Raw genomic sequence first — 25,000 nt, 5'->3', positions numbered from 1 at the left:
CAAAGACCGGCCTCGGTTCGGCCGTACCTACACATGCGACGACTGCGGTTTCGTCTTTAGCTGCGAGAAACTTTTAATCGAACACATCCTGACCTGCACCAACCGGAAGGCCTTCCATCAGCCGAGAGGCGGCGCCGAAGGCGACAATGACTCCAGCAAAGCCGAGAGCTCCGCCTCCGAGAGCATCGAGGAACACAGGGTCGTCTGTAAAGGCGAGGACGATTGGCCCGAAGCCAAGGCTGGCTCTGACCTCGCCAGGAGGTCGGCGGCAGCCGGGACGGACGGTGAGTCCGGGTCGACCCGGAGTATCTCCATCAAGACGGAACCGGAAGAAAGCGTCTTCCCCGAGATGGAGGTGGTCCGGCTCGGAGACTGTAGAGCACGGTACAGTGGCGCTACGCGTAAAGACCCGCATGCGGAGAAAACCGGGTCAGAACGCGACCCAGAGCCCGGCGTCTCGGGTCTGGACAACAGCAGCGAGCCGTTTGAAGGCCACATGTCCAGCAGCGAGGAGTCGGGGATACCCACAAAGCTTCGTAAGGTCAAAGAAGAGAGGCAGGAAGCCGAATGCGAGCCCTGTGAACTGTGCGGCGCACTGCTGCCGGAGGAGGACAAGTCAGCCCACTACCTGTCCAACCACATGGGTCACATCTGTGCGTGCGGGAGGTGTGGTCAGGTGCTGATCAAAGGCCGCCAGCTGCAGGAGCATGCGGAGCGCTGCGGAGAATCCCAAGGCGGCGACTCGGACTCCCACGGGGAGGACGATGCCTCGCTGCTGGAGGAGCCGCACGGCATGGAGGCTCTGCTGGAGGCTGAGCTGGCCTGCCCTCACTGCGGCACGCTGTTCCCCAACGAGAGCGCAGCGCTGGAGCACGCCTTGTCCTGCCACGACCAGGAGCTGTTCCGCCCGGCGGCGCTGGAGGAAGGCGGCGAGCCGGACCACCGACGCAAACATTTCTGCAGCATCTGCGGCAAAGGGTTCTACCAGCGCTGCCACCTGCGGGAGCACTACACCGTCCACACCAAGGAGAAGCAGTTCACCTGCCAGACCTGCGGGAAGCAGTTCCTGCGTGAGCGGCAGCTGCGGCTGCACACCGACATGCACAAAGGGATGGCGCGCTACGTCTGCCCGGTCTGCGACCAGGGAACCTTCCTCAAGCACGACCACGTCCGCCACATGATCTCACACCTGTCGGCTGGGGAGACCATCTGCCAGGTGTGCTTCCAGATCTTCCCTGGCGGAGACCAGCTGGAGAAGCACATGGACGTGCACCTGTACATTTGCGGCGTCTGCGGAGAGAAGTTCCGTCTCCGTAAAGACATGAGGAGCCACTACAACTCCAAGCACACCAAGAGGTTGTAGCGACCTCGACCCCCAAGAGACTAGAGGGACCTCGGCCCCCAAGAGGCTAGAGGGACCTCGGCCCCCAAGAGGCTAGAGGGACCTCGGCCCCCAAGAGGCTAGAGGGACCTCGGCCCCCAAGAGGCTAGAGGGACCTCGGCCCCCAAGAGGCTAGAGGGACCTCGGGCCCCAAGAGACTAGAGGGACCTCGGCCCCCAAGAGGCTAGAGGGACCTCGGCCCCCAAGAGGCTAGAGGGACCTCGGGCCCCAAGAGGCTAGAGGGACCTCGGGCCCCAAGAGGCTAGAGGGACCTCGGCCCCCAAGAGGCTAGAGGGACCTCGGCCCCCAAGAGGCTAGAGGGACCTCGGGCCCCAAGAGGCTAGAGGGACCTCGGCCCCCAAGAGGCTAGAGGGACCTCGGCCCCCAAGAGGCTAGAGGGACCTCGGGCCCCAAGAGACTAGAGGGACCTCGGCCCCCAAGAGGCTAGAGGGACCTCGGCCCCCAAGAGGCTAGAGGGACCTCGGGCCCCAAGAGGCTAGAGGGACCTCGGCCCCCAAGAGGCTAGAGGGACCTCGGCCCCCAAGAGGCTAGAGGGACCTCGGGCCCCAAGAGGCTAGAGGGACCTCGGCCCCCAAGAGGCTAGAGGGACCTCGGCCCCCAAGAGGCTAGAGGGACCTCGGGCCCCAAGAGGCTAGAGGGACCCGTACCGCTATGGGTCTGGTACCAAAGGAAGCCATAAATGTGAGAACAAATTAATGCACTTGAGCACCAAAAAGACAATCTGCACTTTTAACGTTTATGCATAACCGGAGCAGGCGTGCCGATTGGTCGCTGTGACGGTTTAGCGCTTCTTGCTAACGAGACGTTTGAATCTGATTCTGTGGAAACACGCTTAAGCTTCCATCAAGTTTAGTCCCTGTTAACTAGCTGGGCAGCTAACTGGTTAACTGAGGCTAGTCGGTTGACTAACTAACTGGTTAACAAACTAGTTGGTTGAATAGCTAACTAATTAAACTAGCTGGGCAGTTATCTGACTAGCTAACTGGATGTATATTAGTTTTAATATTTATGAAGAAGCTGGTTTATTTACATGAAGCTTGTTTTTCATGGTTCGTTAAGTCCAAAGAAGTGAAACCACATGGTTGACTAGTGTAACGGGTTAAGGTTAATCAGGTACCGCACCTTAACCCCGACTCCAACCTGGTCCTCTGGAGTTATTGATCGGCTGTGCGCTCACATGCTCTGTGACTGGTGCCTTGACTGTAACACAGTGGTGCATGCTGGGGGATGAATGTTTAGAGCCCGGGTCAGTGTGGACCTGAAGGGCCTCTTCAGACCGGTTCAATCCGCTCTGAACTCCACACAGACCCGGCGGGGAAGGGCTCTGGGTTTAGCTCGTCCACAAGGATCAGATTATTTATTCTTCTTTTCACCATCGTCCCAAAAGTCATTTCAACATTAAAGCATCAAATATTATAAATGTGTTGTGATTGTACTCTGTTGTAGTTGTGTGCGCGTGGACAGCAGCTTCATCATTGGCTGCTGTGTATCTCTCACTAGTATTTTAGATAAAAGTACAACTTAAAGACATTCTTGAATTAAAAGTTGTCGGCTATTTCATCTTGTTCTTGTTCATATATCAAGTTGTTGTAACTCAACTGTACTTTGTCAAAACTGTTCCAAAGTTACAAGCTTTATGGGAATCATGGCTCAAAGACTTCTGCATTCCAATATTAACTCATAGTCATAGCGCCACCTACTGGGAAACCCTGGCAACTTGGCCTGGAAAAAAAGATAATAATCTGAGAAATCACACGAAACTCAAAATGGCCGACTTCTGGTACGGTGTGGACAATTATTTTTCACCGGGGGGCCGCATGAGGTACATAAAATATTGTGGAGGGCCGGACCAACAGCCTGAACTCATTTATGTTCTCTCCCTGACAGTTTGACATGTGAAACCATGACTTAAGTTCCTGTCCCTGACAGCTGAGTAGCTCCACTCAGGGGGTCTCAGGCTGTTGTTGAGGAAAGTGAATGTAACTGCCTGTTAAAATGTGTGGCAATGCGCCGCCCGCCCACAGCGCCAGCTCTGAAATTAATAATTCCACACAAAAAAAATTGAACTTTGTTCATTTTTATTTTCTTTTAATTACAATAATTATAATAGTTGGCGGGCCAGATTAAAACGGCCGACGGCCGTACTTTGCCCACTCCTGGTTTATAGCATGGTCCCAAGAGAGTTGTTTTTAGGTTCACATTTTGTACTGCTGAGATAGTGGGTCCTTTTCTTCTGAACACAATGAGATATCAAGAAGCTTTTGATACATTTTGATGACATTGAACCAATAATGATCCACAAAGAATTTGTGAGAATCGAACCCAGCGTTGAGGAAGATTTGAGGAAAATTGTTTTTCACCAAATTCAAAATGGTGGAAAATCGAAGTAGGCGAATGCTCTCAGCCTTTTTTGTAGCGCAGACCAACTGGACATGTGTGCCAAATTCAGGTCATTGTGAGTGAAAACTAAGCTTTCACAACTCAAGGGTTGTCCAAATCTTGTTTTCTGGAGGGGGCGATGACGAGCCAAATTTTCATTTTATCAGATTTAATAATGTCAGGTTCATGTTTAATGAGGTAATTTTATATTAATACATATTTCACGTTGACACAAGACGACATAACACATCATTTGATAAACTATGAAGTGTAAATACTTAGTCTGCCACATGCCTCAGCTCAGTGAAGAAGACTCAGTGCTGGGAGTGACGTGACGTCACTGAACACATCAGAGGCTTCTTAAAGGGGCAGTGACCCCATAATGACCGGGTGGACAGCAATATCACATGAAACATGTTCAGTATGATCACGGAAATACAACATACATGATCAAGATGACTCGTTTGATCAAACAAATTGTTGTGGACGATACAACCGTCTCATGTTTTGGGGGATTTAACATCATTTAAAGGTCTGTTACACACTGTGGTTATCAGAGCCGTGTGGGACGGCTGCAATGAAACAACACCGTCTGAACTGAAGGAAGCTCACTTTAAGAGATGTGGTGTGTGTGTGTGTGTGTGTGTGTGTGTGTGTGTGTGTGTGTGTGTGTGTGTGTGTGTGTGTGTGTGTGTGTGTGTGTCCATTCATAACAACACCTCAGTTTATTCTGCTGCGCTCTTGATGAAGCGTGATTCTGATGATGAGCCATCTTCATACTGGGTTGACCCCACCGCTCTGTTCGGCCGGTGCAACCAGAGTTTAGTTAATCATCAGCTGTTTGTTTTAAGAGGACAAACAGAACCAGTTTAAAGTCCAGTTTGAAGTCCAGTTTAAGTGTCAGTGTGTCTCCAGTGCAGAGCCCAGAACAGCAGTCGACATGGCGTCCAGCGGGGTTCTGGTCTTGGTGGTGGTCTGTGCCGTGGTCGGCGCTCAGGGTTCTAATGTAGACCCGATGAGGGTGAAAGAAATACAGAGCAATCCTGAGAAGTTCCCGATGGCATTCAACCCTGATCCAGAACCAGAAGTGCTGGACCTGGCGGTTCTGGTCCAGCAGCTGACGGCCCGAGTGGACCAGCTGGAGAGAGAGCGTGAAGAGAGAGGTCAGTATCCACAAGAGGGTTTTAGCATGTGTAAAAATGGGCTAGCATGTGTCAGCATGCGTCATGAGCATGCACTAGTGTGTGTTAGCATGGATTAGAGTGTTTTAGCATATGTAAACTTTGTTTAGCGTGTGTTAGTATTGTTTAGCGTGTGTTAGCATGGTTTAGCATGTGTTAGCATCCCCATGTTGGATAGAACCCTCTCCGTGTCCCTAAGGTAGATCTCAGGTGGCGTTCTCGGCGGCGCTGGTCTCCACGGAACAGTGGACCCACCAGGGCCCGTTCGCCAGCGCCACCACGCTGCGGTTCACCAAGGTGACCACAAACACCGGCAACGCCTATGACCCCGAGACAGGTAAGACTCACCTGTCGCATGCTTCACCGCCTCCCCTGAGAGTCCTGACCCTGAGTCTCGGCCCCCAGGCGTCTTCACGGCCCCCGTCAGGGGGTTGTACTACATCCGGTTCACCGGCTGCGTGGGGTCCTCCGGGTCCATGAACGCAGCGGTCATGAAGAACGAGTCGAACATGTTCGCCGTCTTCGACACCAGGGGCGTCCACGGCTCCGCCTCCAACGGGGCGCCGCTGGTCCTGGAGGCCGGGGACCGGGTCTCTGTCACCCTCTGGACCGGGCAGAGCATCTTCGACCAGACGAAGCTCAGCACCTTCAGCGGCTTCCTGGTCTCCCCCATGTAGGAGACCCAGAGACGCTGTGGACCACATGCTGACACCCTCACCCTGTAGGAGACCCAGAGACGCTGTGGACCACATGCTGACACCCTCACCCTGTAGGAGACCCAGAGACGCTGTGGACCACATGCTGACACCCTCACCCTGTAGGAGACCCAGAGATGCTGTGGACCACATGCTGACACCCTCACCCTGTAGGAGACCCAGAGACGCTGTGGACCACATGCTGACACCCTCACCCTGTAGGAGACCCAGAGATGCTGTGGACCACATGCTGACACCCTCACCCTGTAGGAGACCCAGAGATGCTGTGGACCACATGCTGACACCCTCACCCTGTAGGAGACCCAGAGACGCTGTGGACCACATGCTGACACCCTCACCCTGTAGGAGACCCAGAGATGCTGTGGACCACATGCTGACACCCTCACCCTGTAGGAGACCCAGAGATGCTGTGGACCACATGCTGACACCCTCACCCTGTAGGAGACCCAGAGATGCTGTGGACCACATGCTGACACCCTCACCCTGTAGGAGACCCAGAGATGCTGTGGACCACATGCTGACACCCTCACCCTGTAGGAGACCCAGAGCCCGGTCCCTCCCCGCTGACACCGAGGCCTTCGTCTGACCCGTAACAATAAAAGTCAGGCGTCCTAACCAGAAAAGTGCAAAGTCTTTTTTTTCAGTTTGTCAAAATATTAAAGATAAACTAGAAACTAAGTGTTGTAAATCCTGTCTACGCCTGAACACACCACCAAGGCTCCATCAGTCAGTAAATAACATAATATATAACAACTATGACTATGTAACTATAAACAACTATAACTAGATAACTATGACTATGTAACTATAGATAACTATGACTAGATAACTATGACTATGTAACTATAAATAACTATAACTAGATAACTATGACTATGTAACTATAGATAACTATGACTATGTAACTATAGATAACTATAACTAGATAACTATGACTATGTAACTATAAATAACTATAACTAGATAACTATGACTATGTAACTATAAATAACTATAACTAGATAACTATGACTATGTAACTATAGATAACTATGACTATGTAACTATAGATAACTATGACTATGTAACTATAGATAACTATAACTAGATAACTATGACTATGTAACTATAAATAACTATAACTAGATAACTATGACTATGTAACTATAGATAACTATGACTATGTAACTATAGATAACTATAACTAGATAACTATGACTATGTAACTATAAATAACTATAACTAGATAACTATGACTATGTAACTATAGATAACTATGACTATGTAACTATAGATAACTATAACTAGATAACTATGACTATGTAACTATAGATAACTATGACTAGATAACTATAGATAACTATGACTATGTAACTATAGATAACTATGACTAGATAACTATAGATAACTATGACTATGTAACTATAGATAACTATGACTAGATAACTATAGATAACTATGACTATGGAGCTATAGATAACTATGACTATGTAACTAGATAACTATGACTATGTAACTATAGATAACTATGACTATGGAACTATAGATAACTATGACTATGTAACTATAGATAACTATGACTAGATAACTATAGATAACTATGACTATGTAACTATAGATAACTATGACTAGATAACTATAGATAACTATGACTATGTAACTATAGATAACTATGACTAGATAACTATAGATAACTATGACTATGGAACTATAGATAACTATGACTATGTAACTAGATAACTATGACTATGGAACTATAGATAACTATGACTAGATAACTATAGATAACTATGACTATGTAACTATAGATAACTATGACTAGATAACTATAGATAACTATGACTATGTAACTATAGATAACTATGACTATGTAACTATAGATAACTATGACTAGATAACTATGACTATGTAACTATAGATAACTATGACTATGTAACTATAAATAACTATAACTAGATAACTATGACTATGTAACTATAGATAACTATGACTATGTAACTATATATAACTATGACTAGATAACTAGATAACTATGACTATGTAACTATAGATAACTATGACTAGATAACTATAGATAACTATGACTATGTAACTATAGATAACTATGACTATGTAACTATAGATAACTATGACTATGTAACTATAGATTACTATGACTAGATAACTATGACTATATAACTATAGATAACTATGACTATATGACTATAGATAACTATGACTAGATAACTATGACTAGATAACTATGACTATATGACTATAGATAACTATGACTAGATAACTATAGATAACTATGACTAGATAACTATAGATAACTATGACTATGTAACTATAGATTACTATGACTAGATAACTATGACTATAGATAACTATGACTAGATAACGATAGATAACTATGACTATATGACTATAGATAACTATGACTAGATAACTATAGATAACTATGACTAGATAACACTAGATAACTATGACTAGACTTCAGGTTCCGTCCTTTGAGGACTCGTTAACGAGGTTTTACTGCAGACTGTAACGAGTGTCTTCCTTCCTGCTGAGATTCTGGACCTTGAACTCCTTCAGGAAAGACTCACTCTGTTCTGGTCTGGATCCGTTCTGGAGGTTTTATTGAGTTCTTCAGGGTCAGAGTTACATTTTAGAGCAACCGGTTAACTGAAGGCTTTACATGGTCTGAGACTAGACCTGGTTATAACATTCCTGTTTTTTAAAACATTATAACGTTCATGTTTTATAACTTTAATGTGTTATAATATTATATTATATATTATTATTATAGTATATATATTATAGTTTTAATCTCCATGTTTGATAACATGATAATAAAACATTTAAATGTGTTCGTTGATCAAAAAGTTAAATGAATCATTTCCAAAATAAAAAGTGGATCTGACCCGAAAACTTGTTTCAATGATAAATAAAACAATTTCTACTATGAAGACTGATGAATATGCGTCTGCTGGATCGTCTTCAACGAGCCGGTCCCATGGTCCAGAATCACCTGTCAATCAAACCACCATGAGTAATAACATGGTAATAATAACAATAATAATGTATATAAAGCTTTCAACGACATCTCCGTGAGAGTCTCAGGTGACACCAGGTGACATCAGGTGACACCACGTGACCACAGGCCCGCCCTCGTGTCACCTGATGTCACCTGATCCGCTCTAAAGCCCTGAGAAGCCGTTGGTAGCAGCCGGCGGTCACACACCTGTGCTGCAGGACTCTGGGGGTCTCCTCACTCGTCCAGGCCCTTCTTGGAGGACCCGTCCCTGGTCTTGGCCCTCAGCTTGTTCACCTGAGACTCCGCGATGTCGGCCCTCTCCTCGGCCTCCTCCAGCTCGTGCTGCAGCTTGCGTAGCTTGGCCGCGTTGCTGTTGGCGCCCTCCTCCGCCTCCTCGGCGGCGTGCTTGTAGGCCTTGACCTTCAGCTGCAGCTTGTCCACCAGGTCCTGGATGCGGGCCATGTTCTTGCGGTCTTCCTCGGTCTGGTAGGTGAGCTCCTTGACACGGCGCTCGTACTTGCGGACCCCTTTGACGGACTCGACCCCCCTCCTCTGCTCGGCCTCCAGCTCGTTCTCCAGCTCCCTGACGCGAGCCTCCAGCTTCTGGAGCTGCTTCTTGCCACCCTTCATGGCGATCTGCTCGGCCTCGTCCAGGCGGTGCTGCAGGTCTCTGATGGTCTGCTCCATGTTCTTCTTCATGCGCTCCAGGTGGGCGCTGGTGTCTTGCTCCTTCTTCAGCTCCTCGGCCATCATGGCTGCATCCGTGATGGCCTTCTTGGCCTTCTCCTCGGCGTTGCGGTTCTCCTGCACGGCCTCCTCCATCTCGTTCTGCAGGTGCGTGAGGTCCGCTTCCTGCTTCTTCTTCTGGTTGATCAGGCCGGTGTTCTGCGCGTGCAGGAGCTGCACGCGCTCCGTGGCATCGGTCAGCTCCTGCTCGGCCAGTTTGCGGCTGCGGTCCGTCTGCTCGAGGGCGGCCCTCAGGTCCTCCAGCTCGGCCTGGATCAGGTTGTTTCTGCGCTCCAGCAGGGCGATGTTCTCTCGCAGGTCGTCGTTGCCGCGCTGCACGTCGTCCAGCTGCAGCTGAGAGTCCTTCAGGAACGCCTGCAGGCTCTTAAGCTGCTTCTGGGCGTCGGCCGCCTGCCTGTTGGCTTGGCTGAGCTGGATCTCCATCTCGTTGAGGTCGCCGTCCATTTTCTTCTTGACCCTCAGGGCCTCGTTGCGGCTCCTGGTTTCGGACTCCAGAGAGGTCTGCAGCGACTCGAGCGTCCGCTGGTAGTTCCTCTTGGCCTGCTCCATTTCTTCCTCTTTCTCTGCCAGCTTGCGCTCCACGTCGGCCTTCACCTGGTTGAACTCCAGCTGCGCTCGGAGGATCTTGCTCTCTTCGTGCTCCAGGGAACCTTCTGCTTCCTCCAGCGCTGACTGGAGCTCGGCCTTTTCTTGCTCCAGCTGCTTCCCGATCTTCTCCAGTTCGTGAGCGCTCCTGCCGCCCTCCCCCAGCTGGTCGGTGAGGTCGGAGATCTCCTCTTGGAGGTTCTTGTTCTCCCTCTTCATTGTCTCGAGTTGATCCAGAGACTCCTCGTAGGCGTTCCTCAGTTTGAAGAGTTCAGTGCTCAGAGACCGAGATTCCTTTTGAGAGGCCTCCAGCTCACACTGCGACTCCTCAAACTTTTGCTTCCACTCGGCCATGACTTTGTCAAAGGCCCTTTGTTTCTTGTCCAGCACTGCGGATGCTGCGTTGGACTTCTCGAGGTCCAGCATCAGGTCTTCGATTTCACTTTGAAGGCGGTGCTTGGTCTTCTCGAGGGACGAACACTTTGCGTTCACCGCTTCGATGGCCTCCTCGGCCTCCTGCAGTCTTTGAACCAGCTTCTTCTTGGCTTCCTCCAGTTCCTCTGTTCGCTGGATTCCATCGGTTTCGTACTTGGTCCTCCATGCTGAGACCTCGGTGTTGGACTTGGACAGAGCTCTCTGCAGCTCCGCCTTGGCTTCCTGCTCCTCTTCAAACTGCTCTCGGAGCAGATCGCAGTCGTGGCGAGCAGACTGCACAGCGTGGGCGAGGGCGTTCTTTGCCTTGACTTCTTCTTCCAGCTGTCTGCGTAGGTCTTCTACCTGCTGGTTGTACGAGTTCTTCCCTCTGGTCAGCTGTGAGATCAGACACTCCTTCTCCTCCAGCTGGCGTCCAAACTCCCCGTTCTCAGTGAGCAGCTTGGCCCTCTGGGTAGTCAGGTCGTTGACGGCGCGCTGAGATTCCTCATATTTGCTCTTGTACTCGTTCATGTTGTCTTCCATTGTACGGCACATCTTCTCAATGTTGGACTTGGCCTTCACCACGCTCTCCATGTTGGAAGACAAGTCATCCAGCTCCAGCTTCAGCTCGCTCTTTTCCTTCTCCAGCTTCTGCTTCACGCGCTGCAGGTTGTCGATCTGTTCACCCAGCTCGGCCACACTGTCGGCGTGCTTCTTCCTCAGGGCGGCGGCCGTTGCCTCGTGTTGGAGTGTAGATTCCTCCAGCTCCCGTCGCAGCTTCTGAAATTCAGCATCTCTCTTTTTGTTCATCTCCACCTGCGCTGACGTGGCTCCGCCCGCCTCCTCCAGCCGCTCGCTGATGTCTTCCAGCTCGCGGGAAAGATCGGAGCGCTGCTTCTCCACTTTGGCCCGAGCGGCGCGCTCGGCGTCCAGCTCCTCCTCCAGCTCCTCGATCCTCGCCTGGTTCTCTTTCAGCTTCTTCTGGAGCTGAACCGAAGCAACCTGCTCGTCTTCTAGTCTCGAATTTATTTGAACGATCTCAAAATCTTTTTTTTTCAGTTTGTCCTCCATCTGCTGCTTGTCGTTTTCTACATCCATCAAGCTCTCCTGAGTCAGTTTCAGGTCTCCTTCGAACTTCCTCTTTGAGCGCTCCAGGTCCATCCTGAGCTTCTTCTCCTGCTCCAGCGAGCCCTCCAGGTCGTCCACTTGTTGCTCCAGCTTCACTTTGGCTTTGGTTAAGCTGTTCACTTTGTCCTCTTCACTCTGAAGGTCATCCAGTGTCTGCTGGTGAGCCTCCTGCAGTGCCCTCTTCTCTTTGGTGAGCTTCATGATGTTTTCGTCCTGGGAAGCCATCTCCTCCGTCAGGTTTTTTACCTTATTCTCCGTGGCGTGTTTCTCTTTCTCGACCTTCGCCAGAGTCAGCTCCAGATCATCGATGTCTTTCTTCAACTCAGAGCATTCGTCTTCAAGCTTTCGCTTCTTCGCTGTCAGATCTGCGTTTAGCTCCTCCTCATCTTCCAGCCTCTCCGTTGTCTCCTTCAGCTTGGCTTCCTGTTGGATCTTGCTCTTGATGAGCTGCTCACAGCGCTCTTCAGCATCTGTCAGCGTATCCTGTTCAGACTGGATGTGCAGAGTCAGATCATTCTTCTCTTGGAGAAGAGTCACTATTTTCTCCTCTAGCTCCTTCCGCCTTGCTTCTGATTTCTCCAGAGCTTCCTTCATGTTGTGGAACTCGTCCTTCATGTTGGCCATCTCCTTCTCAGACTCGGCGCTCTTCAGCAGTGGTTTGATCTTGAAGAAGAGCTTCATCCAGGGCCAGTTCTTTACAGCCAGAAAGGAGCGAAGGTTCCACTGGATGACCATCAGGGCATCTCTGCGCTCCACCAGCTTAGCAAACTCTGCCCTCATAAGGATTGCCCGGGCATTGGCCTGAATCCTGGTGATGATTCGAGAGAGTTGCTCATCACGCATCTCCTCCAGTGTCCCCAGCAGACCGGCTTTGAAGAAGACTTTGGTGTGACCGAACCGGTACTGAGTGTGGTCGATGTCCAGTGATCCCAGAAGCTTCTCTGCACTCTTCTTGCAGTCAATGAACTGGCCTTCAGGGATGGCGGAGGCATTCAGAATCCTGTAGCGTTGTTTGAAGTCGCCATAGAGCACCCTGTTGGGGAATCCCTTCCTGCAGATCCGGATACCTTCCAGGACACCGTTACAGCGCAGCTGGTGCATCACCAGGCAGTTGTCCATAGCCCCGGGAGTTTTCTTCTCATTGGGAATCAGACAGCGGACAAAGTGAGGATGTGTGGTCTTCAGGTTGTTCATCAGCTTGTTCAGGTTTTCCCTGTGAAGAGCCGACACAGTCTGGAACGAGGAACCTTTCTTCTTGGCTCCTTTGCTGCTTGCTTTGTCAGCTGCGTCAGTTCCCGAGTAGCTTGAAAACAGAGTGCTGAGCAGCTTCAGAGAGGCTTTCTGGTAAAGGCCGACCACAGTTTCATTCAGGGGGTCTTTGTTTTTGACCAACCAGTTGCCAATGTTGTAGTCCACCGTGCCAGCATAGTGAACCAGGGCGAAATGAGCCTCTGCTTTCCCCTTTGCAGCCCTGGGCTTCTCAAACATCTTGTTCTTTCCCAGGTGATTATCATAGAGCTTGGACTTGAAGGTCTGGTCACTGGCTTTGGGAAACATGCATTCCTCCTCCAGAATTGACAGGATGCCCAGCGGCTTCTCGATGAGGTCAATACAAGCTTGTAAGTCCATCCCAAAGTCAATGAACTCCCAATCAATGCCTTCTTTCTTGTACTCTTCTTGTTCCAGAACAAACATGTGGTGGTTGAAAAACTGTTGCAGTTTCTCGTTGGTGTAGTTGATGCACAACTGCTCAAAAGTGTTGAAATCAAAGATCTCGAATCCAGCGATATCCAGCACTCCTATGAAGTACTGACGAGGCTGTTTGGTTGCCAGCGAGTGGTTGATCCTCACCACCATCCAGTTGAACATCTTTTCATACACTGACTTAGCCAGAGCGCCAAGAGAGTAGTACACCTGGTCCACACTTTGGCCTTTGGTGACATATTCGTTCCCCACCTTGACTCTGGGATGACACAGCCCCTTGATGACGTCGGCAGAGTTCAGACCCATGAGGTAAGCCGTTTTATCCACCGCCTCCGTGCCGTCGGGCTCGGCCTGCTCCTCACGCTGCTTCTGTTTGAACTTCATGTTGCCGTAGTGCATGATGGCGCCGATGAGTTTGTAGACGCCCATCTTCTCCTCCGCCGTGAAGCCGAGCACGTCGAAGGCGCTGTCGGTGGCCAGCAGCTCCTCCGAGTCATTGATGGAGGCGACCGTCACCTCCCCTTGGGAGATGTAGGAGTAGTCGTACGGGTTGTTGGTGACCAGCAGCATGTCCAGCAGCTCCGGCATCTGATTGGACAGGATCTGGTAGAAGATGTGGTAGTTCCTCTCGGCCTTGAGCTGAAAGGTGCACCGGGACTTCTCCAGCAGGTACGTCTCCACGTCGGCGGACGACAGCTTCCCACTCGTGCCGAAGTGAATTCTGATGAATTTTCCAAAACGAGACGAATTGTCATTTCTCAGTGTTTTGGCGTTGCCGAACGCCTCCAGCGCCGGGTTGGCCTGGATGATCTGGTCCTCCAGAGTCCCCTTGCTGGCGTCTCTCTTGCCAACTGCAGCGATGCTGGCAAAGTACTGAATGACCCGCTTGGTATTCACGGTCTTCCCGGCTCCGGATTCTCCGGTGATGAGGACTGACTGGTTCTCCCGGTCGGTGAGCATGTACTGGTAGGCGTTGTCGGAGATGGAGAAGATGTGCGGCGGCGCCTCGGTCCTCTTCTTGCCCCGGTATGCCGCCACCACCTCGGCGTCGTAGACGGGGAGCCACTTGTAGGGGTTGACCGTGACGCAGAAGAGCCCGGAGTAGGTGTAGATCATCCAGGCGGCGTAGCGCTCCTTGAGGTTGAACAGCACCGCGGGCTCGTGGAGGAACGTGAACATCGCCATGTCTTCGATTTTATCGTACTTGGGCGGGTTCTGGGGGTGCACGTCCTGCTCCTTGGCGGTCGCCGTCGTCCCGTCCTCCTTCAACACCGTCACCGTCCCACCTTCTCTGCTCTGGACCTGCCCCTTCATGTACTCCACCTTGTCGTCCACCACGAAGCACTGGGTCTTGATGTCGAACAGTCGGGTCTGGGCCTCCAGCCGCTCCTTGTCCGACTTCCTCAAGAAAGGAGCCGCCTTCCCGAACTCGGCCATCAGAGCGTCGCCCATTGGTGCGGCGGCGGTCGAGGGTCCCAGAAGAAGAGGAAGAAGAGGAAGGGTTCGCGTCTCTGAAGCAACTGCAGACGAGGAGTCAGCAGGCGGATGTTTATAAAGACGCCGGAGGACCAAATTAGGAAATAACTGCCGTCGAGGGCCTTTTCCTAAAAAGGACCTCGACACCCAAAGGTCCTGAATCTGAACCCAGGAGGGCAGATTCAGGACCTTTGGGTGTCGAGGTCCTATTTAGGAAAAGGAGCGGTCCCCTTCTTATCGGCTGATAGTCGCCAGACACCTCCACATTTAGACTCTGCTCCTCCTGCAGCCACCACAGGGATTATTCATCTGCTTTAGGCTGTTGCTATTGCTGTTTATTAGGACACACACACACACACACACACACACACACACACACACACACACATATATTTAAGATCATTTGGATAGAAAATGTAATGAATGTGCTAATGAACATCCTGCAGGAAGAGTTTTAATGTTCAGTCTCTTTATCTCTGAAACCAGAGACTTTGAGCCTGTGAAGACGTCAATGAGCTCCTTTGTAATGTTCATGAATACAGATATACATATACATGAATATATATAAGTGTATATATATATATATATATATATATATATATATATATATATATATATATATATATATATATATATATATATATATGCATATAATTATATTATATTTGTATATACAAATTTATATAATTATTAGTGTTGTCAAACAATTAAAATATTTATTTGTGATTAAATACATTTATTTCATAGTTAATTCGCGATTAATTGCAATTAATTGCATTTTTTCATTTGTATGTTCTTAACATGAAAAAGTGGATTGGCTTTATGGAAATGTTTTATTTTATTGAAAAACAACTGCCAAACAGGGCGGTTCAAAATAAAATTATAAAGTGCACATTTCAGGTAAACAAGGGCGAGAGAGAGAGAGAGAGAGAGAGAGAGAGAGAGAGAGAGAGAGAGAGAGAGAGAGAGAGAGAGAGAGAGAGAGAAATTACTTATTGTTTTATTATTATTGTTGTTATTTTGCAGCGAGGACAACACATGTGCCGCTGAACAGCTGTGTGGCGGGAGGGCGGGACTTAAGACATGAACCAGGGTGTGAAAACATGAACCAGCGTGTGAAAACATGAACCAGCGTGTGAAAACATGAACCAGCGTGTGAAAACATGAAACCGTGAGAGTTAGTCTGTATGTATATTTATAGATTCATAGACATGTGTCATATCTAAAGGAACCTTCACCATGAACTAGTTTATAGTTTGTAAACTAGTTAAAACTATATTTTAAACTAGTTTCTAGTTTAAAATATAGTTTTAACTAGTTCACAGTTTAAATTATAAACTAGTCTTACGATCTTTGATCAAATACAGACGTTAATAAAACTTTGTGATTTCTCTTGTTTACGTTTGATGACCTTTGACCTTCAGAGACCAGCTGTAAATATATAACATTCTGTCGTTACAGGAGCATTCTGGGAAAATGATCAGCATCAAAATGCAAACAGAAGCAAAGTTTAAAGGCTCAAAGGTCAGGAACCTTTCTCCCGACAGGTAAACCAGGTGTGACGAGATCTATGAGACGATGTAGCGTCACATGCTATCCAGGTGAGGTCATTTGTTTATTTAAATCTGTACTAATGTGTCTCAGGTGAGTCTCAGGTGTTCAGGTGAGTCACTCAGGTGTTCAGGTGAGTCTCAGGTGAGTCTCAGGTGTTCAGCAGAGGGACATGCGCTTGCGGTGCTGCTCCACTAGGGGCACCAGGCAGCACGGCGGTCCGGCCTGCAGCAGGAAGGCGTGCTGCAGCAGCTCGGCGGCGGTGGAGCGCTGCTGCGTGTCACGAGTCAGCATGCAGGACAGGAAGTCCCTCAACACCGGAGACACCTGGGACAGGAAGTGAGGTCATCAAGGATCACTTACAAGTATGAGTATTATTGTGTGTGTGTGTGTGTGTGTGTGTGTGTGTGTGTGTGTGTGTGTGTACCCTCTGCAGGTCCTTCACACTCGGGGCCTCTTCGTCCCTCACCCTCTTCATCGCTGTGATGGGCGTGTCCCTAAAGTAAGGCGGCTCTCCGTCAATCATCTCCACCACCATGATGCCCAGGGACCACACGTCCACCTGCGCGCGCACACACACACACACACACACACACACACACACACACACACACACACACACACACACACACTGTTACACACACACACACACACACACTGAGAGGACCCAGAGGATCGGTACCTCGGTCCCGTACGGCGTCTTGGAGATGACTTCAGGCGCCATCCAGTACGGAGTTCCCACCAGAGACTTCCTCTTCGGAACCGCGTCACTGATCTGAGCGCAGAAACCAAAGTCTGAGAGCTTCACCTGAGGAAGAGGAGGAAGAGAAGGATTAACTCTTCAGTTAATGATGTCCTCATGTTCCAGCTCCTTCATGTGTTCATCTGCTCCTTCATGTGTTCATCTGCTCCTTCATGTGTTCATCTGCTCCTTCATGTGTTCATCTGCTCCTTCATGTGTTCATCTGCTTCTTCATGTCTCTTTAGGGCTTCTTCCTGGTTAACATGTTTTATCCAATCACATGTTTCCTCTCTGGAAGAGCAGCCTGTTAGAAGACATGAAGAACCTTCTGGAGGCCGAGACGTGTGATTGGTCACAGGGCCACATGACCATGAACATGCGCTGTGATTGGTCACAGGGCCACGTGACCATGAACATGCGCTGTGATTGGTCACAGGGCCACGTGACCATGAACATGCGCTGTGATTGGTCACAGGGCCACGTGACCATGAACATGCGCTGTGATTGGTCACAGGGCCACGTGACCAGTAACATGATTGGTTAGCCGGCTAATTTCGTCAATTAAGTCAAACTACAAAGTGCATCAGTAATAGCTACTGAAGAGAAGCTGCTGCGCCAGCTTCCTTATTCATGGTGGATTCAGAAAGAGATGTTTTTGGTTACACATACATGTACATACATGTACATGTATGTACATGTACATGTATACATGTATGTACACATGTAAACGTACCCTCCCCTCCTCACTCAGCAGGATGGAGTCGCTCTTCACGTCTCGGTGCAGGACTCCATGAGAGTGAAGGAACTGCAGCGCCTGAAGCACCGCCACGCTCACTGAGGCCGTCTGCTGCTCGTCCAGCCTGAGTACACACAGTACACAACCAGTACTTCAGTCTCTACACCAGTACTTCAGTATCCACACAGTGTACTTGAATAACCACAAGTGCTTTCGTGTACTTTAGTACAGGCTCGGTGTACTTGTAGTCACCTGGTCTTACAGACCACGCCCCTGCAGGTACTCCATGAGGACCCAGAGCTCGTGTACTCTGTGTACTTGTACCTGGTCTCAGTGAGGATGTGGGTCAGCGCGCCCCCCCGCAGGTACTCCATGACGACCCAGAGCTCGTCCTCCACCAGCGCGCTGCAGAACATCTCCACCACGTTGTGGTGCCGGTAGTCCCTCATGATCACCACCTGGGGGCGGCAGTGATGTCAAGATGATGTCAAGATGACGTTGTGATGACGTCGTGCACAGGTGAGCCGCAGATGTCATGCTGATGATAAATATATTGTCATATATTTTCCATCAGGGCATCTAAGCTGCTGCTGGCTGAAAGTTCTTCACATATTTTCATATCTTAGATCTTCATAAGTCCTCATATGCTTCTACATGATGTATTCACCTCGTTGAAGAGCAGCTCCCTCCTCTGCTGCCTCCTCAGGTCCATCATCTTCACGGCTACCTGACGGCCGCTGCTCCTCTCGGTGGCGGTGCAGACCACCCCTGTGGACCCCTCCCCGATCTTCACAAAGTTCTCCAGAGTCTTCCTCGGATCTCCCGGGTCCACCACGGTCTGCAGCGCCGCCCTGAACTGCTCGTGTGTCACCTGCTCACCTGCAGCAGGTGAGGTCTGTGGGCGGGGCGGGCTCAGTGGGCGGGGCTGACTTAGTGGGCGGGGCGGGCTCAGGGGGCGGGGCTGGCTCACGGGGCGGAGCTGGCTAAGAGGGCGGGGCTGGCTAAGGGGGCGAGGCTGGATCACGGGGCGGGGCTGGCTAAGGGGGCGGGGCTGGCTAAGGGGGCGGGGCTGGCTAAGGGGGCGGGGCTGGGAGCTGAAGCTGGAGGAGGGGTGGAGCGAGCGCAGAGGTCGTCCTGTGATGATGGGACTGCTGGTGCTGTTGGGCGGGGGCAAGAAGAGGAGGGAGGGGGCGGGGCGCTGGGGGTCGTAGGAAGAGTGAGGCCTTCTGGGAGTTTCCCTGGAGGAGGACAGCAGGTCTGGCAGGGGACTGACTGCTGGTCTGGGCCTCAGGTGAGGTCTGCTGGTCTCCACGGGCTGCAGGCGGCTGAAACAGGAAGCTGGTCTTAGCCCCGCCCCCTCACTGCGAGCATTCTGGCTCCCTGTGGACCCGCCTACACCGGTCCTCCGCCCCGCCCCCTCCCTGCTCCTCTGGCCCCGCCCCTCGCAGGCGGCTCTCAGGGCTCCTTTGCTTTCAGGACCGGCTCCTTTGCTGCACACCTGCTGGATCCGGTCTTGCCAGTAGGTGGAACCGCCGCCCGTCTTCCGGTCCAGAAGCTGGTACAGGTACGCCTCCCCGTCCACCGGTTCTCCTGGTCCTCCCAGTCGGCCCAGCGACCGGGCCCGTTGCCGTGCCGACGGGCCGCTGCGGCGCAGAGAGTTGGACCCGCTGACGGACAGCCGGGTCATCGCTGAGACCAGCTGGGAGATGTAGTCCTCATGGCCCAGGATGCTGCCGCGCACCACGGGCTGCAGACAGGAAGTGGGTATTTGTGTGTGTATATATATATATATATATATATATATATATATATATATATATATATATATAATAACCTGTGGGTGTGTCATCTCACCTTCCTGAGTGTGACCTCGGTGACCCTGCTGGCGTCCACTAGGGGGCGTGGCCTCCTCAGCGTGTCGATGACGCTGTGCCACTGCGCCGGCAGCCCGACGTAGCGTCCGCTGGCGGCGTCGTACGACGTGTGGACGCGGTGCTGGAAGTCCTGCGGCGAGGAGATCTCCGGCCGGCGCTTCCTCTTCCTGCGCCGGAACATCGTCGCGGCAACGCGGCAACAGCCAAGCGCCGGTGAGAGCTGAAGGAGACAACAGGAAGTAGCTCCATCAGACATGACGGGGGTCACCTGAACGCACCGTAAGAAAACACACACACACTCTGCCTGCGGTGAACTGACAGCTTCTCTTCCTGCTCAGGTGGTTCACCTGAGGATGGTCACATGACCTCCCCCTCCTCCCCTCCTGCTCCTCCTCCCCCTCCTGCTCCTCCTCCTCCTCTTCCTCCTCCTCCTCCTCGTTCTCCTTCTCCTCGTCCTCCTCACGAACGCGATCAGACCCTCTCACCCTTAAATAATAACTACTGTCTGTGTGTGTGTGTGTGTGTGTGTGTGTGTGTGTGTGTGTGTGTGTGTGTGTGTGTGTGTGTGTGTGTGTCATCAGGGTGTGTCCACATTCCTCAGCATTAACTCCTACATGACCAAACAGATCCTCAGTGACTGAAACTCAACAGACTGTGATTCATTCAGAGAAACTTATGAAAGCTTCTGATCAATAACTATCATCCATAGAGATGTAGAGGAGTAATAACCAGCCAGATCATGAATATATGATCAATAACTATCATCCATAGAGATGTAGAGGAGTAATAACCAGCCAGATCATGAATATATGATCAATAACTATCATCCATAGAGATGTAGAGGAGTAATAACCAGCCAGATCATGAATATATGATCAATAACTATCATCCATAGAGATGTAGAGGAGTAATAACCAGCCAGATCATGAATATATGATCAATAACTATCATCCATAGAGATGTAGAGGAGTAATAACCAGCCAGATCATGAATATATGATCAATAACTATCATCCATAGAGATGTAGAGGAGTAATAACCAGCCAGATCATGAATATATGATCAATAACTATCATCCATAGAGATGTAGAGGAGTAATAACCAGCCAGATCATGAATATATGATCAATAACTATCATCCATAGAGATGTAGAGGAGTAATAACCAGCCAGATCATGAATATATGATCAATAACTATCATCCATAGAGATGTAGAGGAGTAAAGTCTCCTGATCAGACAGTGACATCTTTCTCTGTTTGTTGTATTATTATTATCATTATTAGTATTAGTGAAGTCAGACATAGTTCACATAAACACTCAGAATCTCCATAACTTCTTCAAAGACAGGTGGAGGGCATTACCTGGTCAGAGGTGTGTCAGTGTTACCTGTGTGAGTTCTATGAGGTCATGATGTTCTCGCAGTACATAGCTGTGTTTGAGCGGCTTGTTCTGAGGTTAAAGGTCATGTGACCCGAGCGCTGCTTCTAGCTTAAATATTCAGATGTCTGAATAATTACTACTAAAAAAATTACTTTCTGAAAGAAAATGAGACGCTATCGCAGAGTTTACTTTAGCAGCTAACCGTCAGCTAATGGCTAACTCCCAGCTTAAAGCTAACCCTTAGCTAACAGCTAGCCGTCAGGTCACAGTTAACCATCAACTAACAGCTAACTACTAAGAAATAACCATCAGCTAGCAGCTAGCCATCAGCTCACCTTTAACCATCAGCTAACAGCTAGCCATGAGCGAACCATCATGTAACAGCTAAGAAATAACCATCAGCTAACAGTTAGCCACCAGCTCACAGCTAACAATCAGATAAAAGCTAACTACAAACTAGTAAATAACCACCAGCTAACAGTGAGCCATCAGCTCACAACTAGCTATTAATTAACAGCTAGCCATCCTCTAAGCTAGCTATAAGCTAACAGCTAACACCATCATTAGTGAAGGTTGTTGGTTCATAGACGTCTTCTGACTGTTTGCTCTTCTGTCGTTCAGTCTCTTTTTGATTGAGACCGTGGTTCTCAGTGGAACCTCTGACCAAGGTTCTCAGTGGAACCTCTGACCAAGGTTCCACGGTGAAGCTGTAGAGAACCTATATCACACACAGACCCCGTTCTGTGTTCTTTTAAACTATGGGGAACCAGTCCCAGTTTAACCTGTATGTGGAGAAGAATGCTGACACACTCACCTGAGTCCAGGAGAGTCCAGGTGAGTCCAGGTGAGTCCAGGAGAGTTCAGGTGAGTCCAGGAGAGTCTAGGAGAGTCCAGGAGAGTCCTGGTGAGTTTGTGACTGGTTCCTGCTGTTCTCCTCCTCAGACACTGACTCTCTCTGCTGCCGTCTCTCCTCCCCCTCTTCAGCCGCCTGTCTCTCTGCAGGCTGCAGCATGTCTCACTCTGCAGCATCTAGCATGTCTCACTCTGCCATATGCAGCATGTCTCACTCTGCAGCATGTAGCATGTCTCACTCTGCCATATGCAGCATGTCTCACTCTGCAGCATGTAGCATGTCTCACTCTGCCATATGCAGCATGTCTCACTCTGCAGCATGTAGCATGTCTCACTCTGCCATATGCAGCATGTTTCACTCTACAGCATGTAGCATGTCTCAATCTGCCATATGTAGCATGTCTCACTCTGCAGCATCTAGCATGTCTCACTCTGCAGCATGTAGCATGTCTCACTCTGCCATATGTAGCATGTCTCACTCTGCAGCATGTAGCATGTCTCACTCTGCCATATGCAGCATGTCTCACTCTGCAGCATGTAGCATGTCTCACTCTGCCATATGCAGCATGTTTCACTCTACAGCATGTAGCATGTCTCACTCTGCCATATGCAGCATGTCTCACTCTGCAGCATGTAGCATGTCTCACTCTGCCATATGCAGCATGTCTCACTCTGCAGCATGTAGCATGTCTCACTCTGCCATATGTAGCATGTCTCACTCTGCAGCATCTAGCATGTCTCACTCTGCAGCATGTAGCATGTCTCACTCTGCCATATGTAGCATGTCTCACTCTGCCATATGTAGCATGTCTCACTCTGCAGCATGTAGCATGTCTCACTCTGCCATATGCAGCATGTCTCACTCTGCAGCATGTAGCATGTCTCACTCTGCCATATGTAGCATGTCTCACTCTGCAGCATGTAGCATGTCTCACTCTGCCATATGTAGCATGTCTCACTCTGCAGCATGTAGCATGTCTCACTCTGCAGCATCTAGCATGTCTCACTCTGCAGCATGTAGCATGTCTCACTCTGCCATATGTAGCATGTCTCACTCTGCAGCATGTAGCATGTCTCACTCTGCCATATGCAGCATGTCTCACTCTGCAGCATGTAGCATGTCTCACTCTGCCATATGTAGCATGTCTCACTCTGCAGCATGTAGCATGTCTCACTCTGCCATATGTAGCATGTCTCACTCTGCAGCATGTAGCATGTCTCACTCTGCAGCATGTAGCATGTCTCACTCTGCCATATGTAGCATGTCTCACTCTGCAGCATCTAGCATGTCTCACTCTGCAGCATGTAGCACGTCTCACTCTGCCATATGTAGCATGTCTCACTCTGCAGCATGTAGCATGTCTCACTCTGCCATATGTAGCATGTCTCACTCTGCAGCATGTAGCATGTCTCACTCTGCAGCATGTAGCATGTCTCACTCTGCAGCATGTAGCATGTCTCACTCTGCAGCATGTAGCATGTCTCACTCTGCCATATGTAGCATGTCTCACTCTGCAGCATGTAGCATGTCTCACTCTGCAGCATGTAGCATGTCTCACTCTGCCATATGTAGCATGTCTCACTCTGCAGCATGTAGCATGTCTCACTCTGCAGCATGTAGCATGTCTCACTGGTTACAGAACTTGGTAAGATTAAGAAATATGTATTTAGGCTTCAACCACAAGAGAGAACATACACACACACACACACACACACACACACACACACACACACACACACACACACACACACACACACACACACACACACACAGACTGATGAAAAAAATGACATTGACTTTTATTTTCTTCTTTTTACTTCAATAATGATAACAATAACCATAATAACAACAACAACAACAACAACAACAACAACAACAACAACACACATCAGAAGTTTTGTATTTGTTGATGATGCTTCACAGAGATCTTCATAGTTTCTCCTTGTTGGCGCCACACCTGGGCGACGACAGAGAGGGGCGTGTCTGCGGGCTCTTCCTGCTCGAGAGCCGTTGGGACACACCTGAGAGCACAGACACCGAGACGCGCGCACGTCCTTCTGCTGAGCCTGACCCGGTGCCTTGTTGCTATCTTCAGAAAATGCCGCTATCTTCCTCCTCTTCCTCCTCTTCTTCCTCCCCCCTCCTCCTCCTCCTCCTCCTCCTGCGGCTAGCCGGCGCGCAGGAGCAGGACGCGTCGTGCCGCGACTCGTTCCGCGCCGGACAGGACGACTTCGTGCTGGACGCGGAGGACGCGGTGGCGGAGGGAGCGGTGCTGCTGTCCGCCGCGCGCGTGAGCTCGCTGGAAGCCTGCAGGAGGGCGTGCTGCCTGGACAACCTCTGCAACCTGGCGCTGCTGGCTCCGCGCGCAGGCGACGCAGGAGCGGCAGACCACCGCGCATGCGTCCTGTTCAACTGCATCCACAGGAACCGCTTCGTGTGCAGGTTCGTGAACAAGGCGGGATACCGGAGCTACATCAGAGAGGCCGTGTTCCAGGTGTACCTGCGGGGACCACAGGGCTCAGGTGAGTCCTCCTGGGACCAGAAGTATTACCGCATCAATATCGCAATCGCAGGTTTTCACTTCCTGTCTGAGGATCAGTGTCGCTGATGCACTTCCTGTCTGTACCTGTGTCTCCAGGTGAAGAGGTCCTGCCCATTGCCATCGCAGCCCGTGATGTCATCGTTCAGCCCGGTGAAGCGGTGACTCTCAGCGGCATCCAGAGCCTGGCGCTGGGCGACGCCCACATCACCAAGTACCTCTGGACCACTGGAGACGGCAACGTGACCATGGAGGTAAAGTCCCTGAACGCACCACAGGTAGAGAGAACCGATGTCACGCCCAAGAGACAGGTGCTGCTGTCTTAGCCTCGTTGTACCTGTCCAGGTGAGTCTGCAGGTAGCGTGGCCGTGTGGTCCCTGAGGGTGTGTCCTTGAAGCTGTCGGTGTGTGTGCAGAGCACGGAGCTACCTGACCAGGTGAGCCTGCCCCGCCTGCAGCCCGGCTCCTACGACTTCCTGCTGACCGTCACCGACTCCAACGGGCAGCGCTCGCACGCCGCCAAGGTCACCGTGATGGTGCTGAACCCGGAGCAGACCAGCTGTGAGTGCTCATGGGAAATGTAGTCCGTGCTGCTCTTTG

General features: G+C 50.2%; 4 protein-coding genes and 1 pseudogene across 4 annotated transcripts in view; 3 read left to right on the top strand and 2 right to left on the bottom strand.

The window, feature by feature from the left end:
- Positions 1-1,452, top strand: part of zbtb1 (zinc finger and BTB domain containing 1) — a 3,125-nt gene extending 1,673 nt beyond the window's left edge. Inside the window, exon 2 of the mRNA XM_068598787.1 lies at positions 1-1,452. This exon is cut by the window's left edge and continues 686 nt beyond it. Coding sequence (XP_068454888.1) covers positions 1-1,363 — 1,363 coding nt within the window. The 3' untranslated portion in view covers positions 1,364-1,452.
- A 3,269-nt stretch (positions 1,453-4,721) lies between these two features.
- Positions 4,722-5,639, top strand: LOC137801326 (complement C1q-like protein 2). The gene is made up of 3 exons (XM_068598713.1): positions 4,722-4,944; positions 5,162-5,299; positions 5,368-5,639. Exons 1-3 carry the CDS (start codon positions 4,722-4,724, stop codon positions 5,637-5,639), a joined length of 633 nt encoding a protein of 210 aa, XP_068454814.1.
- A 3,268-nt stretch (positions 5,640-8,907) lies between these two features.
- LOC137801414 (myosin-6 pseudogene) lies at positions 8,908-14,703 on the bottom strand (annotated as a pseudogene).
- A 1,262-nt stretch (positions 14,704-15,965) lies between these two features.
- On the bottom strand, positions 15,966-19,884 carry LOC137801416 (serine/threonine-protein kinase PAK 6-like). Its single transcript, XM_068598830.1, has 8 exons — positions 19,611-19,884; positions 18,781-19,503; positions 18,424-18,681; positions 18,081-18,214; positions 17,754-17,880; positions 16,961-17,086; positions 16,706-16,840; positions 15,966-16,605 (listed from the first exon to the last, which is right to left on the bottom strand). Exons 1-8 carry the CDS (start codon positions 19,809-19,811, stop codon positions 16,438-16,440), a joined length of 1,872 nt encoding a protein of 623 aa, XP_068454931.1. The 5' UTR covers positions 19,812-19,884; the 3' UTR covers positions 15,966-16,437.
- LOC137801325 (pleckstrin homology domain-containing family G member 3-like) overlaps positions 19,286-25,000 on the top strand; it is a 16,275-nt gene continuing 10,560 nt past the window's right edge. The window contains exons 1-5 of the mRNA XM_068598712.1: positions 19,286-19,516; positions 19,653-19,909; positions 23,786-24,384; positions 24,501-24,655; positions 24,817-24,961. Of these exons, the coding sequence (XP_068454813.1) occupies positions 23,961-24,384; positions 24,501-24,655; positions 24,817-24,961 (724 nt within the window). The 5' untranslated portion in view covers positions 19,286-19,516; positions 19,653-19,909; positions 23,786-23,960. The remainder of the gene's footprint in view (positions 19,517-19,652; positions 19,910-23,785; positions 24,385-24,500; positions 24,656-24,816; positions 24,962-25,000) is intronic.

This window comes from Clinocottus analis, unplaced genomic scaffold, assembly GCF_023055335.1.
Source record: "Clinocottus analis isolate CAN_PGR_092001 unplaced genomic scaffold, fCliAna1.0.p SCAF_40, whole genome shotgun sequence".
NCBI lineage: Eukaryota > Metazoa > Chordata > Actinopteri > Perciformes > Cottidae > Clinocottus > Clinocottus analis.
This window is presented reverse-complemented; position numbering and strand designations above follow the sequence as displayed.

Coding starts and splice junctions, on each gene's coding strand:
- LOC137801326 (XM_068598713.1), top strand. CDS start 4,722: ATGGCGTCCAGCGGGGTTCTGGTCTTGGTGGTGGTCTGTGCCGTGGTC. Junction 4,945..5,161: donor GAGAGAGCGTGAAGAGAGAG/GTCAGTATCCAC, acceptor CGTGTCCCTAAG/GTAGATCTCAGGTGGCGTTC. Junction 5,300..5,367: donor CGCCTATGACCCCGAGACAG/GTAAGACTCACC, acceptor CTCGGCCCCCAG/GCGTCTTCACGGCCCCCGTC.
- LOC137801416 (XM_068598830.1), bottom strand. CDS start 19,811: ATGTTCCGGCGCAGGAAGAGGAAGCGCCGGCCGGAGATCTCCTCGCCG. Junction 17,881..18,080: donor CACATCCTCACTGAGACCAG/GTACAAGTACAC, acceptor GTGTGTACTCAG/GCTGGACGAGCAGCAGACGG. Junction 16,606..16,705: donor GTGTGAAGGACCTGCAGAGG/GTACACACACAC, acceptor TTCCTGTCCCAG/GTGTCTCCGGTGTTGAGGGA.